This window comes from Schistocerca cancellata, chromosome 4, assembly GCF_023864275.1.
Source record: "Schistocerca cancellata isolate TAMUIC-IGC-003103 chromosome 4, iqSchCanc2.1, whole genome shotgun sequence".
Lineage (NCBI taxonomy): Eukaryota > Metazoa > Arthropoda > Insecta > Orthoptera > Acrididae > Schistocerca > Schistocerca cancellata.
The window spans coordinates 636,299,829-636,319,106 of NC_064629.1; the positions used below are offsets into that span (position 1 = coordinate 636,299,829).

Sequence of the window (19,278 nt, forward strand, 5' to 3'; positions counted from 1 at the left end):
TTGCTATTTAGGGAGTAAAATAACCGATGATGGTCGAAGTAGAGAGGATATAAAATGTAGACTGGCAATGGCAAGGAAAGCGTTTCTCAAAAAGAGAAATTTGTTAACATCGAATATAGATTTAGGTGTCAGGAAGTCGTTTCTGAAAGTATTTATATGGAGTGTAGCCATGTATGGAAGTGAGACATGGACGATAACTGGTTTGGACAAGAAGAGAATAGAAGCTTTCGAAATGTGGTGCTACAGAAGAATGCTGAAAATAAGGTGGGTAGATCACGTAACTAATGAGGAGGTATTGAATAGGATTGGGGAGAAGAGAAGTTTGTGGCACAACTTGACTAGAAGAAGGGATCGGTTGGTAGGACATGTTCTGAGGCATCGAGGGATCACAAATTTAGCATTGGAGGGCAGCGTGGAGGGTAAAAATCGTAGAGGGAGACCAAGAGATCAATACACTAAGCAGATTCAGAAGGATGTAGGTTGCAGTAGGTACTGGGAGATGAAGAAGCTTGCACAGGATAGAGTAGCATGGAGAGCTGCATCAAACCAGTCTCAGGACTGAAGACCACAACAACAACAACCAAGGTATAGAAATGACGAAAATGTAATAAAGACACTGATCAGCCAGAACAATATTACCACCGACCTGCTATCGATATAAACCCGCCCGACGATACCAGCTTTACGTGGCGAGGAACGACTGACTGCTAGTCAGACACGTGCACGGTGTGTGTGGTATCGATGACCGTGCTGCCCGTGTTGGAATGGGAAAGGCGCGCCATCTATCTGAGTTTGACCGGGTACAGTTTGTGATGGCCTGAAGGCTCGTTACGAGCATTTTGGAAACTACACGACTTGTCGAATGTTCGAGGATTGTTGTGAGGGGAAAAACCAAGATGAAACCACGTCTGATGTCACGGGGTTGGGCGGCCACCTCTCATTACAGATGTCGAATGTCGTAGGCTGGGCAGACTGGTAAAACAGGGCAGGCGGCGAACTGTGGTGGAAGTAACATCAGACTTTAATGCCGGGCAGTGTACATGTGTGTCTGAACACACAGCACACCGAACACTCCTAAGGATGGGCCTCCCCAGCCGACGACCCATGCGTGTGCCAATGTTAACACCACGACATCGGCAACTACGACTCAAATTGGCACGTGACAGTTGGCACTGGACGTTGACGTAATGGCGGAACATTGTATGGTCTGATGAGTCCCGTTACCTTCTTCATCATGCCGATGGGAGGTCGCGAATCCGTCGTCTTCCAAAGGAACATCTCCTCGAGAACTGCAATGTTGGACGGAGACAAGCTGGTGGTGGCTCTATCCTTCTCTGAGGAATATCCTCGGTGGCGTCCACGCGTCTAGTGGAGCCCATCCAAGATACCGTAACATCCAACAAGTATTGTACACTGATTGCAAACCAAGTACACATCTTCATGATGATCGTGTTTCTCAAAGGCAGAGGCATTTTTCGACAAGATAATGCGCCATGTCATAAGGCCAGGAGTGTGACGCAGGGTTCGAGGAATATAGTGGTGAGTTCCGGTCGATGTGCTGGCGCCCAAGCGTGCCAGATCTGAACCCCATCGAACACATCTGGGATGTGTTTGAACGTGGCGGCAGAGCTCATCTCCCCCCTCCCCGGCGTTTAGGGGAATTAAGTGGCTCGTGAGTGCAGATGTTGTGCCAACCCTCCAGCGAGCTACCAACACCACATTCCTTCTATGCCACGACTCGGCGCCGCTTTTATCCGCCCCAAAGTTGGACATACCGGCTATTATGTAGGTGGTCATAGTTCTGACTGACAAGTGTATGCAGGATACAATAAATATGACCCTTGGTGCAACTGGCAGCCGTTCAGCCCCCTCTATACAAACTCGAACAAATATTTACAATATAGAAGTAAGAAATCTAGTTATAAAACTAATTGGTACTGTTATTTTGACACAGAATAAGTATAGAGAAACAAAGAAGTTGTAAGCAATAGCTTAATATTTTACGCAATTTGTCTCATTTTACATGCTAAAAAAAATATAACGAACATACAAACAAAAGTCTGTTTCACTTGAATAAATTTAATTCCCTAAAATGTGAACACAGGTTACAGTAAGTATACTTATTGAGAGATTGAGTAATGGTAGTATTTTTCGTTACAGGGAGAAGACGTGACAGTGAAGTGCATGTCGACGAGCAGCTACCAGCGGCATGAGAAGTATGGCTACAACTGGACAAAGAACAAGGCTCTGTTCCCCATGATGCGAAACAAAATTATCTGGGAAGATTTGTATCCATCCGGGAGCATCCTCAAGATCTTTAAAGCGCAAGTACACAATAGCGCCTTGTATTTTCTTACTTGTAATCAGATTCATTTTTACTGTTACTATAAAAGTAAAGAAATTTATTTGAGATTGTATCGAAATGAAACATTACTGACACACCGAGAGATCATTAAGTATGTGGGCCGCATCATCAAACTCAGGTCTAAAATCTGATGTTGTGACTATCCTTATCAAGGTTTCCGTATCTCTCAATTGCGAGACATTCGCTATTCTTAGCTGCATTTCTGTAAGTAATGATACCACTGTCAATGGCGTGTTAAAACTTCCTTTCATAGTCCTCAGAAAATAAGTTTTGATATTAACTGAATTCTCTGTTTGTATATTAAGTGTGTGCAGTACAAAGCAAAACACGCTACAAAGTACGAAAAGTCAGATACATTCATGACCTACGACCTAATCGTTTCTCTCTGCAGTCAGTCGCTCTTCTTGATGTCTAAAATGACTGAAATACCTCTGCAGTCAGAATCCGCATCTGTCTGTAAATACGAGGGTATGCTGAAGAATAATGCCTCCGAATTTTTTGTGTGTAATATTCTAATTCTGTATTCTCCATGTTTGCATATTTATTTCTCAATATAGTCACCCTGGCGACGAAATCACCGCCCCCAACGACAGGCCAGTTTATGGATATCGTCACTGTAGAATGTTTGACTTAGTTGACGGAGCCACAATCTTACCTCTGCTTGCATCACCTCATCACTATCAAAGTGAAGTCCTCGGAGGGGTTCTTTAAGTTACGGAAACAGACAAAAATCGGATGGTGTCAAGTCTGGACTGCATTGGGGATGATATGTGACAGCTTCATCACTATCAAAGTGAAGTCCTCGGAAGTGTTCTTGAAGTTTTGGAAACAGATGAAAATCGGATAGTATTAAGTCGGGATTGTATGGTCGATGATATATGACAGCGAATCCAAGTTGTTGAGTGTGATCTGTCATTGTCATGTTGAGGGAGGTGGTGTTCCGTCTGTGGACGAACTCATCTGAATCGAAACTGTCCCTCACTCACCGACATAGTTACGTTACGAACCGTTATATTATGCGCTACAATTCTAATCCCTCTAGCAGAAGGGGCTGCAGATATGTGACATGAAGAATAAAGGTGTGGAATGTCAATAACATTTCTTTTATTTAAAAAGCATTCTAAGTTTTCAGATAAAAAATTCGGAGGCATTACTTTTCACCCCGGCCTCGTATTTCTACATTCCAGCAAAAATCTCTGTGCCATCTTTGCTTTACTGTTGCGATAAATTTAACTGATATATCTAACTGTTCATTGTTAATTTATGCGGCATTCTACGAATCAAGCTCAGCTCTTTCTTCGGCTATTGCAGGACAGATAGCAATCGAAGTGGTTTTTTCACCCGAACTAAAGCAGGAAAGAACGAATCCATGAGCAATTTGGCGTGTTATCAATGAGTACATATTTTTGAAATGTAGCTTTCATTTGTCTCTCTGGAACTCGTGTCAAAGTATTTTATTAATATAATAATTAGAGCAAGCTGAAAAACTATAGGACTGACAGTGACATACTTTATGTACTAGGTGACCTTATTTTTCGATATAATCTCCATTTAGGTAAATGATTTTGTCCGATGTCTTTCCAGCGAACACGTTCTATCTGCGAAATTCCCTCCTGTGACACTGCAAATCGCCACCTGCGTCAATTATGGCGTCTTCAGTGGACTAAACATATTACTTCGCTCTCATTTTTGGTTAGATATGTGAACTGGTTGAAGCCGAAGAGTGCCAACTTTGGCGAACAGGGTGTGTCTACTAACTATTCATATTACAAGGGCCTCTATTTTCCTATTGCGAAATGGCCTTTATGGGCAGTTGTCTTGTGTCAAATAAAAGGGATTGTGTTAATTATTTTACGGTCAGTGTTGTCCTCACGTATTTTTTACACAGTTGGCGTAGAAGATTTGAGTATTATTGCTGCCAATGAAATCGATTTTTCGTGTATGGCTTCCATCAAGTGCTTTAATTACCATTCCGCGACTGGCGTGAAGTGGTTCACTCACACGTCATGTACAGTAGCACACTGGTGCACAATATTAAGACAGATCATTTTTAAATCAGCCAAATTATTGTTGCGAATTTAGTTTTCGCATTTACTTTCGGTCAGCGTTCAACAAATTCCGAACCCATCTTGCACAAGTCCCTCTCACAGTTTGTCTTAATGTATACAGAGGTGACAGTCTCATGTGGCATCTGCTAATAAAGTGCCGGACATCCTTTTGCCTGGCATAGTGCAGCAACTCGATATGGCATGGACTGAACAAGTCGTCGGAAGTCCCCTGCTGACATATTCAGCCGTGCTACCTCTGTAACCGTCAATAATTGCGAAAGTGTTGGCAGTGCATGATTTTTTGCACGAACTGACCTCTCGATTATGTCCCATAAATGTTCGATGGAATTCATATCAGGCAGTCTTGGTGTCCAAATTATTCGCGCGAAATTACTATAATGCTCTTCAAACTAGTCGTGAAAAGTTGTGGCCCGGTGACACGGCGCATTGTCATCTATAAAAATTGCATCGCTTTTAGGGAACATGAAGTCTCCAAGTTGCCAAATATAATGGACACAGTCCATTTCATGTGAACATAGCCCACACCATTATGCTCGCACAGTGCCTAATTGACACCTTGGTTCCATGGCTTCATGGAGTCTGGGCCAAACTCAGACCGTATTGTCAGCTCTTACCAACTGAAATCGGGACTCACCTGACCAGGCCACGGTTTTTCCATTCGTCTAGGTGCCAACCGATACGGTCACGAGCCCAGGAGAGGCGCTGCAGACGATGTTAAGCTGCTAGCAAAAGCACTCACGTCGGTCCTCTGTTGCCATAGCCCATTAACGCCAAATTTAAATGCACTGTCCTAACGGGTACGTTCGTCGTACATCCCACATTGATTCCTGGGGTCGTTTCTCGCAGTGTTGCTTGTCTGTTAGCACTGACAACTACTCGCAAACGCTCCTGCTCTCGGTCGTTAAGTGAAGGCTATCGGTAACTGCATTGTCCGTGGTGAGAGATAACGCCTGAAATTTTGTATTCTCTTGACATTGTTGATCTTTAAATACTGCATTCCCTAACGGTTTCCCAAATGGAATGTCCCATGCTTCTAGCTTCAGCTACCATTCCGCGTTCAAAGTCTGTTAATTCTCGTCGTGCGGCCATAATCCCGTCGGAAACTTTTTCACGTGAATCACCTGAGTAGAAATGACAGCTCCACCAATGCACTGCCCTTTTATACATTGTGTACGTGATACCACCGCCATCTGTATATGTGCATATGACTATCCAGTGACTTCTGTCACCTCAGCGTAATGTGCCACAGATGAAATAATGTACTTCATCTTTACTTCTAAAGTGATAATGCACTACCAAGTAATTACACGATTTTTGCAAAGACCAAGAAATTTAGTTTTCTTGGCAACCAGCTAATCCCTGACTGCTCCATATAACACGAAATCGAATCACGGATTGAGGAGACTAACAGATGTTACTACCGGGTTGCGACATCTTTCAAAAGAAAGTTACTTTTCAGAATACCTAAATTACTCATATAAGAATCATTAATTTTACCTGTTTTAACCTACAAATCTAAAAGTGGACTTTCAGAGGAAAGTAGTAAGAGAACTATAGGTATTTGGACACAGGATATTAACAAAACTATTTAGACCCGTAAGATACAACAACGAAAATTGAAGTGACCAAGTAAAATCTCGTAGCCAAGAGTGATGTTGTACCGCTTCACAATGGGTTCTGAGTCAGAAATCAAAAGAATAAGAGAACACATGCTCTGAAACGATGTTGTACATTGACGAAAAAAAATCGCAACACCAAGACGGAATTGTGCGACATAAACAAAACTTGACTGGCGTGTTTCTACATCTGAAAGATGATGTCTTTTTAGATTTCACGCCAGTCCCATAAGAGTAGTGCCACTATGAGGATCGAGATCAGGTTTGCTTTGAATACACGCTGTAACGGTCGTGAGCGTTAGTTACTTGTGAGACTGGACGTGGTAAGTTGATGTTAGTTAAGAATGCCTTTAAGGCGACAATGACGCCAACATTGACACCTCACTGAGTTTGAAGGGGGCAGTGTAATAGGGCTACGAGAAGCTGGATGTTCATTCTGCGATACTGCAGAAAGACTAGACAGGAATGTAGCCATCGTACCTGATTGCTTGCAGCGGTTGTCACAAGAACGCATCATCGTGTTCCTGACGGCCACGTGGCATTCCCGTGAGAGAGACCATCGTGTTTCGCTTATGGCTCTGGCGCATCTGAAGCAGCGATTTGAGCAGCAGGTGACACCACAGTGACGCAACAAACTGTTACAAATCGGTTACCTCAAGGACAGCTTCGAGCCAGACGCCCTGTAGCATGTACTCCACTGACGCCAAACCACCACCATTTGCAACTTAAGTGGTGTGAAGTGAGAGCACATTGGAAGGCATGGCTGGCGTCTGTTGTGTTTCCTGACGAAAGCTGGTTCTGCTTCGGTGCCAGTGATGGCCGTGTGTCGGTTATAAGGAGGTCAGTTGAGGGCCTGAAACCATTCTGTGTGCTAGACACACTGGACCTCTGGACCTACACCAGTAGTTACGGTCTGGGGTCCGATTTCGTATGAAGCAGGAGCACTCACGTGGTTACCCCCCGCACCCTGGCTGCAGAGTTGTGCTGCCATTCATCAACAGCATTCCAGGGGATATGTTCGAATAGAATATCGATCGTCCACATACCACTGTTGTAACGCAAGATGCTCTACAGAGTGTCGACATGGTGCCTTGGCCTCCTCGATCACCAGATCTGTCTCCAATCGAGCATCGACAGCTCCAACGTCATCCACAGCCACCAGTAACCATCCCTGCATTGACAGACCAAGTGCAACAGGCATGGAACTCTGTACTAAAAACTGTCTACTGGGACCTGCACAACACAGTTCATGCTCGTTTTCATTCAACATTCCGGCTGTTACACCGGTTATTAATGTAACAGAAATTCCCATTTGTAATGGTTGTTGTCACGCTTACATTAACCTGTGATCTTGAAAAGTTAATTACTTAAATATGTCACCTAGATAAATGTATTCCCAAAATTTCATTACTCTGCAATAATTACTCTTTGGTGTCTCCATTTTTACCCATTCAGTGTGTTATACTCAGCCTTATCACAGAGATTTCTCATCGAAATCCATGTACCAGTTCTTTTCAAAGCCAGGATAAGTAAAAAACTTTAACTGTTACAATACAGAAATAAACATAAACCTTTAAGCCAGTTCTGATGTACTACATTCGTAGAGAAAGATGCAAATGCACTATGACGATCCTCGACTGCTGCTTACTGTAGGTACTCGACAACTTGGCAAGAACTCGGTGAGGACTGGTACAGAGCTACAGCCGGGCGGTCTGTTAACACGTGCCTCTTGGTGCCGGTGGCGCCTCAGCTCAGGGGGTGTGGCAATCGTGCGACCAGCAGTTATGTGGCGCCTGTCGCTGTCAGACAACAGCAGAACTTCTAGTGCCCTGTACGCGGAACGATTCCCCTAGTGAGCCGGCCGCGGTGGCTGTGCGGTTCTAGGCGCTGCAGTCCGGAACCGCGGGGCTGCTACGGTCGCAGGTTCGAATCCTGCGTTTGCATGAATGTGTGTGATGTCCTTAGGTTAGTTAGGTTTAGGTAGTTCTAAGTTCTAGGGGACTGATGACCTAAGATGTTAAGTCCCATAATGCTCAGAGACATTTGAACCATTTGATTCCCATATTGTGGTATCGACTGACTGCAATTCCAGAAAAATAATTGGAAAATACTCCATTACGATCAAGTTTATGCTAAGATCCAAGTACGATAGGAAATGAAGAAATATTTTTAATGAACAGAGCACATCACTGGAACACCACCAAACGGGGCCATTAAAAGTGACAGAAGAGCTTCCCACTGGGATACGATCTCTTGCACGCGTCTGTAAAAGATACCTAAGGAATGTTCATAGTGATATGGAAAAATTAATACTGTACAGAGGAGAAAAAAATTACTTCTGAGACGAAAGCAAAGAGGCTTACTAATGTTCATTCTGCAGAGAGGATCCTTGATGGTATGTAAATTCTCATAATACTGTAAAATGTACCATACTCCCTTTTCTAACATTCCTATGATGTCACGAATTCCTTCCGTCAAATACCATGTTTTGTGTTTCCCCAAAACTATCGGACGGACTTACGCTGGATTGTCTTAGAGAGCAGTAGGGTCGCCGCTGTATTCAGCAGTTCACTTCTGAACTGTTGAAAATTAATGAGCAGACGTCTTATCAGTCATCATCTACTTTGGATAAATTTCCATTGGCGGCAAAAATTCAAGAACAAATAATTTTAAAACGATGTAGTATTTGAGTTTATACATTTGAATGGAACACATTGCTTTAATACAACATATTGCTTTGAAACGCCGTGCAAACAATGAACTCCGCAAGTAATGCTGGAACTTGATTCGTACTATTGCGCAAAACCTACTAATCTAACAAAAAAGAAATTTGTTCGTTATTAAAGCCATTTCTTTGTATTTGCTCAAACTCGTGTCTGGTTTCTTGTGATATCATTGCGAGATAGCCTGCAGCTAACTCAAAACTACAATAAGCCTGCGCGCCACTCGACGCTAGTGATTTGGAATATCAGACAACAATAATCATCATGCTCATTGGCTGCTCACGGATAGAAGGGCAAAAACTGAGATGCAAGGACCGAGGAAAATTAAATGTCTGGTTTAGTGGCGTCTATCAAATATACTATAGAGCCGGTTTGTTGCATAAACTGATTTCTTCATCTTGTTCAGGTTCCACACACACCTCGTTCGAAGCGGTGACCCCATCAGCATTTGCCGTCTCAGTCCTCCTAAAAATGTGTTCCTCTGACGGGGCTGAATCACGCAGGGACTTCATAAAGTAGGTTACGCATGTCGTCCCACGATAACAAATGAACCACGCCTACTCGTTATCAGCGATTTAGTTCAGATTTATGGTATATGCTGGGCTTGGCCAAAAATGAAAGTGACGAATGTGGAAACTCCAGATGGCCAAGCATTTAGAATAAAAAGTATTTTCGGCGGGAATCGGGAGATGCATTAGTCATTTACGTTAGTATAACTATCAGGCACCTGTTGACGCAGTGGCAAGAGTACAGAACGGTCTACATATACATCTACATGATTACTCTGAAATTCACATTTAAGTGCTTGTAAGAGGGTTCATCGAACCACAATCATACCATCTCTCTACCATTCCACTCCCGAACAGCGCGCGGGAAAAACGAACACCTAACCCTTTCCGTTCGGGCTCTGATTTCTCTTATTTTATTTTGATGATCATTCCTACCTATGTAGGTTGGGCTCAACAAAATATTTTCGCATTCGGAAGAGAAAGTTGGTGACTGAAATTTCGTAAATAGATCTCGCCGCGACGAAAAACTTCTTTGCTTTAATGACTTCCATCCCAACTCGCGTATCATATCTGCTACACTCTCTCCCCTATTACGTGATAATACAAAACGAGCTGCCCTTTTGTGCACCCTTTCGATGTCCTCCGTCAATCCCACCTGGTAAGGATCCCACACCGCGCAGCAATATTCTAACAGAGGACGAACGAGTGCAGTGTAAGCTGTCTCTTTAGTGGACTTGTTGCATCTTCTAAGTGTCCTGCCAATGAAACGCAACCTTTGGCTCGCCTTCCCCACAATATTATCTATGTGGTCTTTCCAACTGAACTTGTTCGTAATTTTAACACCCAGGTACTTAGTTGAATTGACAGCCCTGAGAATTGTACTATTTATCGAGTAATTGAATTCCAATGGATTTCTTTTGGAACTCATGTGGATCACCTCACACTTTTCGTTATTTAGCGTCAACTTCCACCTGCCACACCATACAGCAATCTTTTCTAAATCGCTTTGCAAGTATACTGGTCTTCGGATGCCCTTACTAGACGGTATATTACAGCATCATCTGCGAAAAACCTAAGAGAACTGCTCAGATTGTCACCCAAATCATTTATATAGACCAGGAACAGCAGAGGTCCCAGGACACTTCCCTGGGGAACACCTGATATCACTTCAGTTTTACTCGATGATTTGCCGTCTATTACTACGAACTGCGACCTTCCTGACAGGAAATTATGAATCCAGTCGCACAACTGAGACGATACCCCATAGGCCCGCACCTTAATTAGAAGTCGCTTGTGAGGAACGGTGTCAAAACCTTTCCGGAAATCTAGAAATACGGAATCAACTTGAGATCCCCGGTCGATAGCGGCCATTACTACGTGCGAATAAAGAGTTAGCTGCGTAGCACAAGAACGATGTTTTCTGAAACCATGCTGATTGCGTATCAATAGATCGTTCCCTTCGAGGTGATTCATAATGTTTGAATACAGTATATACTCCAAAACCCTACTGCAAACCGACGTCAATGATATAGGTCTGTAGTTCGATGGATTACTCCTACTACCCTTCTTAAACACTGGTGCGACCTGCGCAATTTTCCAGTCTTTGGTACAGATCTATCGGTGAGCGAGCGGTTGTATATAATTGCTAAGTAGGGAAATATTGTATCAGCGTAATCTGAAAGGTACCTAATCGGTATACAATCTGGGCCTGAAGACTTGCCCGTATCAAGCGATTTGAATTGCTTCGCAACCCCTAAGGTATCTACTTCTAAGAAACTCATGCTAGCAGCTGTTCGTGTTTCAAATTCTGGAATATTCCATTCGTCTTCCCTGGTGAAGGAATTTCGGAAAACTGCGTTCAATAACTCCACTTTAGCGGCACAGTCGTCGGTAACAGTACCATCGGCACTGCACAGCGAGGGTATTGACTGCGTCTTGCCGCTTGTGTACTTTACATTCGACCAGAATTTCTTCGGATTTTCTACCAAATTTCGAAACAATGTTTCATTGTGGAACCTATTAAAGGCATCTCGCATTGAAGTCCGTGCCAAATTTCGCACTTCTGTAAATTGTAGCAAATCTTCGGGATTTCGCGTTCTTCTGAACTTCGCATGCTTTTTCAGTTACCTCTGCAGCAGCCTTCGGACCTGTTTTGTGTACCATGAGGGATCAGTTCCATCTCTTACCAGTTTATGAGGTATGAATCTCTCAATTGCTGTTGCTACTATATCTTTGAATTTGAGCCACATCTCGTCTACATTTGCATAGTCAGTTCGGAAGGAATGGAGATTGTCTCTTAGGAAGGCTTCTAGCGACACTTTATCCGCTTTTTTAAATAAAATTATTTTGCCTTTGTTTCTGGTGGATTTGGAAGAAACGGTATTGAGCCTAGCTACAACGACCTTGTGATCACTAATCCCTGTATCAGTCATGATGCTCTCCATTAGCTCTGGATTGATTGTGGCTAAGAGGTCAAGTGTGTTTTCGCAACCATTTACAATTCGCGTGGGTTCGTGGACTAACTGCTCGAAACAATTTTCGGAGAAAGCATTTAGGACAATCTCCAAAGATGTTATCTGCCTACCACCGGTTTTGAACAAGTATTTTTGCCAACATATCGAGGGAAGGTTGAAGTCCCCACCAACTATAATCGTATGAGTAGGGTATTTATTTGTTACGAGACTCAAATTTTCTCTGAGCTGTTCAGCAACTGTATCGTCGGAGTCTGGGGGTCGGTAGAAGGAGCCAATTATTAACTTAGTTCGGCTGTTAAGTATAACCTCCACCCATATCAATTCACACGGAGTATATACTTCGACTTCACTACAAGATAAACTACTACTGACAGACACAAACACTCCACCACCAATTCTGCCTAATCTATCTTTCCTGAACACCGTCGGAGACTTCGTAAAAATTTCTGCAGAAATTATTTCAGGCTTGAGCCAGCTTTCTGTACCTATAATGATTTCAGCTTTTGTGCTTTCTATTAGCGCTTGAAGCTTTCCCAGCACAACTACAATTTACAACTACAATTCCGACTGTTCCTTAATCCAAGCACGTCCTGTATTTGCCATGCACCCTTTGAGATTGCAGCCCACCACGTACTTTCCCGAGGCCCACCCAAAAAAACCGCCTAGTCCACGCCACACAGCCTCCGCTACCCGTGTAGCCGCCAGCTGAGTGAAATAAGACCACATTTAGAAACTTTTCGATCAAATTCATAACCGGACGATAAAAATAGTCCTCACAAGACTGCACTAGTCAAGTGCATTAGAGAAGGAGAGGGCGGGATAAATCACTTTAATACTGCATTTTGGCAATCAGTCTACACCTTGAAAAAATCCCGCCATATAATTCTGGATTTGTTTGTCCTCCCCATGAGTTAATTAACAGAATAGATTTGTTCTCTTGTACCTAGGGTTTCATTACATTAGTCAAAAAATTCCTTTTCATTCTTTGTATGAAAACGCGAAGGCTATTCGGGAAGTAAGTTTCGATCGGTCGCGGAATGGAAACCACTGTGAAAATCAAAAATGTTTTATTTGCAATTGTTTGCTACCCTTCGCAGCTACTTTTCTACATAGCACCGCTCTGACTTACTCATTTTTCGTAGCGTTGTACCAACTTTCCAGTACCCTCATCATAGAAGGCAGTCACCTGCGCTTTCCGCCAATCCTCTATGCTCGTCTTCAGCCCGTTGTCTGTACCAAAATCTTGTCCTCATAGCCAAAGGTTTATGTGAGCAGATGGTTCAAATGACTCTGAGCTCTATGGGACTTAAAATCTGAGGTCATCACTCCCCTAGAACTTAGAACTACTTAAACCTAACTAACTCAAGGACATCACACACATCCATGCCCAAGGCAGGATTAGAACCTGCGACCATAGCGGTCTAGCGGTTCCAGACTGAAGCGCCTAGAACCGCTCGGCCACACCGGCCGGCCTATGTGAGCAGAGATGACACTCATTACGGGCTGTGTTGTGGGTGATCAAACACTTCCCATTGACAAACCTACAGCAGCACCTTCATTGCCCCTGCAGAGTGCGGCGGAGAGCTGTCATGAAGAACGAAACACATTTGTTAAGTGGGCTGCATAGCTTCAGGCTGAATCTCTCACCTGCGCCCTCATACTTGTTGGGTGACACTACTTGCCATTCATCTTTGCGTGCTCACTGTGCGCTCATAATTAAAAAGAGCGAAATACGGCGATCGACGGGCATACTGGAGACACTACCCAATACATCAGTGCAAAACTTCATCGGAATATCACAGTGGTTTCCATTTCGCGATCGATCGGAACTTACTTTTCGGATAGCCCTCGTATTACTAAATGCAGCAAATTGAGCGTTATTTCGGTTTATTTGCGGTGTAGGTAACGTAAAAACTGAAAATAAATAAGTTTCCTTGTAGGGGCTTGACCCCACGACCCTTGGATTATCGTTCTGTACTCTTTCTGCTGTGCCAACCGCTTCATGGAAACTGCGCTAAAGCCAGCCGTTGTGGCCGAGCGGTTCTAGGCGCTTCAGTCTGGAACTGCGCTGCTACTACGGTCGCAGGTTTGAATCCTGCCTCGGGCATGGATGTGTGTGATGTCCTTAGGTTAGTTAGGTTTAAATAGTCCTAAGTATAGGGGACTGATGACCTCAGATGTTAAGTCTCATAGTGCTTAGAGCCATTTGAACCATTTGAAACTGCGCTAATACAAATACCTCATGTTTCGCCCGACCAGCATAAAAAATGCTAGTTTTTCTGAAGACTTTGCCAAGCTGGAGCTCCCACTTCTGTCACTTTCATTTCTGGTGAAGGCCTTCCTATTCCAACAGAGTTATTCTTTGTAGGTAACAAGAGTTTCCCTGGTAAATCAGCTGTAACCGCCTTATAGCTGTGTACCTGAGACAAATAACAACTTAGTGTACCATTTCCGTAACGTCACACAAATACACTATCCATATCAAATGTATCCAAACATGTCAGTGGACTTTAATATGGATTTTTCCATTCTTCGCCCTTATAATGGCTTGACTTTACTGGAGGCACTTTCAATGATGTGTCCGAATATCTGTGGAGGAGTGGCAGTACATTCTTCCTTAAAAACCAGAAACCAGAGACAGTAGTAATGTTTCATACATTCTTTTTGCAACCACCTTTCTCAGTCCTGGACAGCATGTGTCTATCAGTACATGAGGTCTGCCTGTTCTTGGTTTAGTTATCGTTATTCCTTCGTTTTTCTACTTCACAATCACAAACAGTCGTCTTGGACAGTCCTAGACGGGTTGTAGTGTCCTGTTACTTAAGTGAAATCCAATGACTAGTTCACATTCGAAGTCATTGAGCTCTCAGGACCGACTCATTCTACTGTTCTGCTTCTCCACTGACAACAAAATACTCTTCGCCTCATTTTATATTCGCCTGTCCATCTCTCGTGACTTCTAGTTGTCTGTTCCGCATTATGTAGTGGTGTTGCAAACCATCCCTTGTTTTAATCATAAACATATGCCTGAGTGATGCTAAACGTTATTATATTTACATAAAGAAAAGTATTGTCTCCTCAGTAACCTTCAAATGGTGAGCTACATCCTTAAATTTTATGTATGAAATTAGCGAATTTACACATGGCCGTTTTGCTGCCTATGTAGTGACTTTCGGAATGCAAATTAATATTTAAATTAACTAATGTAATAAGATTGAACCTTGAATTCCTGGTGTAGCCATGCGTCGCCACAATAAAATAAAAACAGTGAGCCGCGCGGAGTGGCCGCGCGGTTTGAGGCGCCCTGTCATGAACTGCGCGACCTCTCCCGCCGGCGACCTCTCACGGGCATGGGCATGTGTGTCGTTCTTATTTTGACTTAGTTTAAGTAGTGTGTAAGTCTAGTGACAGATGACCTCAGCAGTTTGGTCCCTTAGGAATTCACACACATTTAAACATCTGAAAAATAGTGAATATTTGACTGAGTATGAATGAGAAAAATGGAGTATGTAAGTTTACAGAAATAATGACAGTTTTTTAATCCTTTTATAACTACAGTCTATCAGATAAATCTTACAAAAAAATCACAAACACAAATCAGAATAGGGATAGTGCTTGATTGGGGTGGAAACCATACAGATTCTTCCCTGAATTAATCCCTTTTACAACGCAATCTGGCTTTGTTTACATCAGTCCACTGTGAAGCCCAATTCTGTTCAAATGGAATCAACTACGACCAAGTACAGTACAAACTAAGCTTCACTGGAGAGCAGGTAGCGGTGAATATCATTTAACAACCTTACGCCGCTGCAGGAATAATTTAGCCTTTCATCTTGATCCAGGTGGCAGCAGAAAACGGCGTGCTCTAGGCTAGGAGCGGCGCGCTGTGGCATCTGTAATGTTCTGACGCGTCCACGAAAATTTGCAACGTACGCGGACTGGCGTTCTGAGTATTAGAAAGTGGGAAACTTGCCCATCAGAGCCCTGAAATCCCAGCAGATTTCAGTGTGAGCAGCACCGGTTCGCTGGTCTGGCCAAACCAATTTGACTCACAGAACGACGGTGCATGCTGGAATTGTCAAACGTCAGACGGCCGATTCAGGACGAATAAGTTCATCCTCGTGACAGATATGTTCGAGAAGATATGCAGTTCCACTGTCGGTACAGTTGGAAACTGCCACCGGCTCTTAGTCCACCACATGTTACAGACCACATATCTCACCCACTTGTGAAACACCTTAAGTTTTCCACCAGGGATGGACCAGAAGATGAAGAAGGCAAAGAGTCACAACCGCATTCCACCCATCCTTGGTACAGGAGCCCAATCAGCAAAACCGAAACCGCCTCCACATTGTACTAACAAACTGGACTATTCTCTACTCATTGAATCTCCCCTCTTAACTGTTCTGTTGGTCTGGTAGCCAATCCAGACACACTACCAGGGTCCACACACTGGGGAGCAAACTTCTGCTTTACATATCCTGAGAGAAGCCAATCAGCAACTCAAAATCTCTCTTGTCTGAAAAAAGAAAATTTTAGACCAGGGAGACACCGTTCTCACGGCTAGCGTGGCCATGTTCCAGCAAAAAATATGATGGAACCACAGTCACTCATTCGATCTAATCTTTCCAGGCCGACCATTTCCAGTTTCTGAAAGAAGGCTGTTAACCTTACCAGACAGTCGTATCCGTGAAATATACGTTTTTACCGCTCACTAAAAGAACCTGGCAACTTCTTGGCGTCAGGGGAGTTACAGTTTTGCCACCACTAAACACGTGCACCAGCCGCTCTGTCCGTATTGTCCCAGTATCTAACATGAGAATGCTTGGAGTATTATGACCTGCCCACTGTTTGCACAAAAGCTCAGATTACAGCAGTTCTCTTAAATGGCTTCCTCCATCCACTTTCCGACAACTATCCACCTTTGCCACAGACTGTAGCCTGGCCCAGGTAAAATGTTTTGTGAACAGGCGCCCTCCTGCTCCATCCCTAAGTGGAAAGATTGGAGTGTCATGGCCCGAAGTCCATCTACAGGTACAATCCACAGAGCACTGCTGCCTAGAAACACTCGCACAGCCAAGTCACTGGACTCAGCATTTATGGCCCGCAGTCCATCTCTCCCCCTTTTCTCCACCACCTCCACTACGGCGCCTCGCGTACAAGTTCTCTATTGGCTACACAGGCAGTTATATGAATATTGTGCCCACAACTTCCTCATATAAAAAAGGATAATACACACATACCAAATGTAGTACTGGGGAACACCGAGATCATGACCTAAAATATGAATGATCGAAGCAGACGAAATGAATTACAATTTGTGCTGCGGCCAGGACTCGAACCCGGCTCTTCTTACATGCTAGGCAGAAATGCTAACCATTGCACCACCGCAGTACGATGGCCAACATTGGTGCACGAACTACCTAAGTTGAGTGCCCTCCCCAACACAACAAAGTTTGTGGCACTCAGCTTAGGTTGTTGGGGAGGGCACTCAGCTTAGGTATTTTGTGCGGCAACGTTGACCATCGTACTATGGTGGTGTAATGGCTAGCATTTCTGCTTAGCAAGCGAGAAGATATGGGTTCAAGTTTTGGCCGAACCACAAATTTTAATTCATTTCGTCTGCTTCGATCATTATCGTAGATAATAAAAAGGTACTTAAAATGTCTCAGAGAAACATTTAATTATAAAATATGAATATTAATCCGACTGACAATGTTGTTAGAGTGAGAGAGTGGCGTTCCACCTCTCAGCGGCTGGATACTTTTGATCAGGTAGAGTCTACATTGAATGGCCAAAAGTCAGTAGTCAGCTTTGGTAAGCTACTTAGTGCATTTGCGTCCATAGAGTCATGGTAGCAATGGGCTCCTGAAGCCCCATAGTCAAATCTGCGGCGATCTGGCTTACATTAGGTAGACCGGCAATTGCCCGGTATGATTATGCGGAGAAGACGTCATGTCCAGCGTCCTGTGCGGCGGTTTACGATTGTCGAAACATTGGCTCTGCGATACTGAATATCATTGTTTCTTCAGTACTGAAGATCTCCTGTAGATACTGTTGACCTCGGAAACCCGGATTCTTGTGTGATCTCCAATATGCTGTGACTTATGCATCTTGCACCGATCATCGTCGCACATTCATAGTACACACTACACTTCACAAACTGCTCAGATACTGCGTCTACACTGTGGCTATACGTCGAATCTATCCGCAATTTTCGAGCACCATGTACGACACATCTTTCAGTGGGACACCCCTTCCTGTGACTTTTGGCCGCTATATTTAGCTCTACAATACACACACGGTGGTCAGAAACAGTCTGAGAAGCTTGTAAGGATGATGCAGGGCAGGTTGTTCAAATGGCTCAAATGGCTCTGAGCACTATGGGACTCAACATCTTAGGTCATAAGTCCCCTAGAACTTAGAACTACTTAAACGTAACTAACCTAAGGACATCACACACACCCATGCCCGAGATAGGATTCGAACCTGCGACCGTAGCAGTCCCGCGGTTCCGGACTGCAGCGCCAGAACCGCACGGTCACCGCGGCCGGCTAGGGCAGGTTGTGCTGAAAAATATTTGTTAAGAAAAATATTCGATACGTTGCGCAGTTTCCGATGTCATTATCATTGAAGTTAGTCGATCAGATCGTTGCACACGCAAATTCTAGCAGCCTGCCAGAGACAGTGGCGCCAAACATGTTCTTCGTTTGGTTTCTTCAAACTGAACAGATGTAGCTTTTGCTAACCTAGCTTGAATTTATCAGTTTTGCACAAGGCACATTTTCACTGGTAACGAGCATTTGAACAAGTGGTAACTCACAGACCCAAAGGGGTTTATGCATTACCGCATTTTAGCGCCTGCACTGGTGTGCGCAACCATCTGTTTGGTTAAAGTCGATGCTAGTTAACTCGGAAACGGAAGAACATACCGAATTTTTTCTTAACAATTATTTCTCAGCACAAGGTATCCAGTAACACCCTTAAAAGCTTTCAGACTGTTTCTGAACACCCTGTACAGGCTGAATCTGAACTCCACCGATAAGATTTCGGAGGTTGTTCTGGAATATTTTCTGAACATTTTGGTATGAGGGGCCACTGGTCGCCGGTATCTCCTCACAACGTAGCAATGCGAAACTTCTTTATTCGGTTTGTTACCCCATTTATTTTTGTTTCTGTGAAAATACCTTCACAACAGTAATACACCGTCGCCAAAACGTGCAACACTAAGTTAAATGTAACGTAACAACCGTCAGATGAGAAAGTATTGTCGTGTGGTTGCCATTACTGCAGGAACAGCTCAGAAAAGCAGACTTGTGTCTCTCTTCCATTGCATTCAGCGAACCTATATGCGGTGTGCATATAGCCCAGCTCTGCGTTAGTAAACCTACGCACGCTGCTGTTTATCGTTGTTAACGGACAACTAACATTGATAGAAAAACAAAGTCGTAAGAGAACCGAACAGCACTGAACGCAAGAATGAAGTATCATATTGTCTACAACAAGTATCGTAAGTGGACCA

The 19,278-nt window shown here is 43.7% G+C and overlaps 1 protein-coding gene across 1 annotated transcript in view; it reads left to right on the forward strand.

The window, feature by feature from the left end:
• LOC126184357 (adhesion G protein-coupled receptor L4) overlaps positions 1–19,278 on the forward strand; it is a 443,528-nt gene that overhangs the window by 244,333 nt on the left and 179,917 nt on the right. Inside the window, exon 4 of the mRNA XM_049926737.1 lies at positions 2,161–2,328. Within this exon, the coding sequence (XP_049782694.1) occupies positions 2,161–2,328 (168 nt within the window). The remainder of the gene's footprint in view (positions 1–2,160; positions 2,329–19,278) is intronic.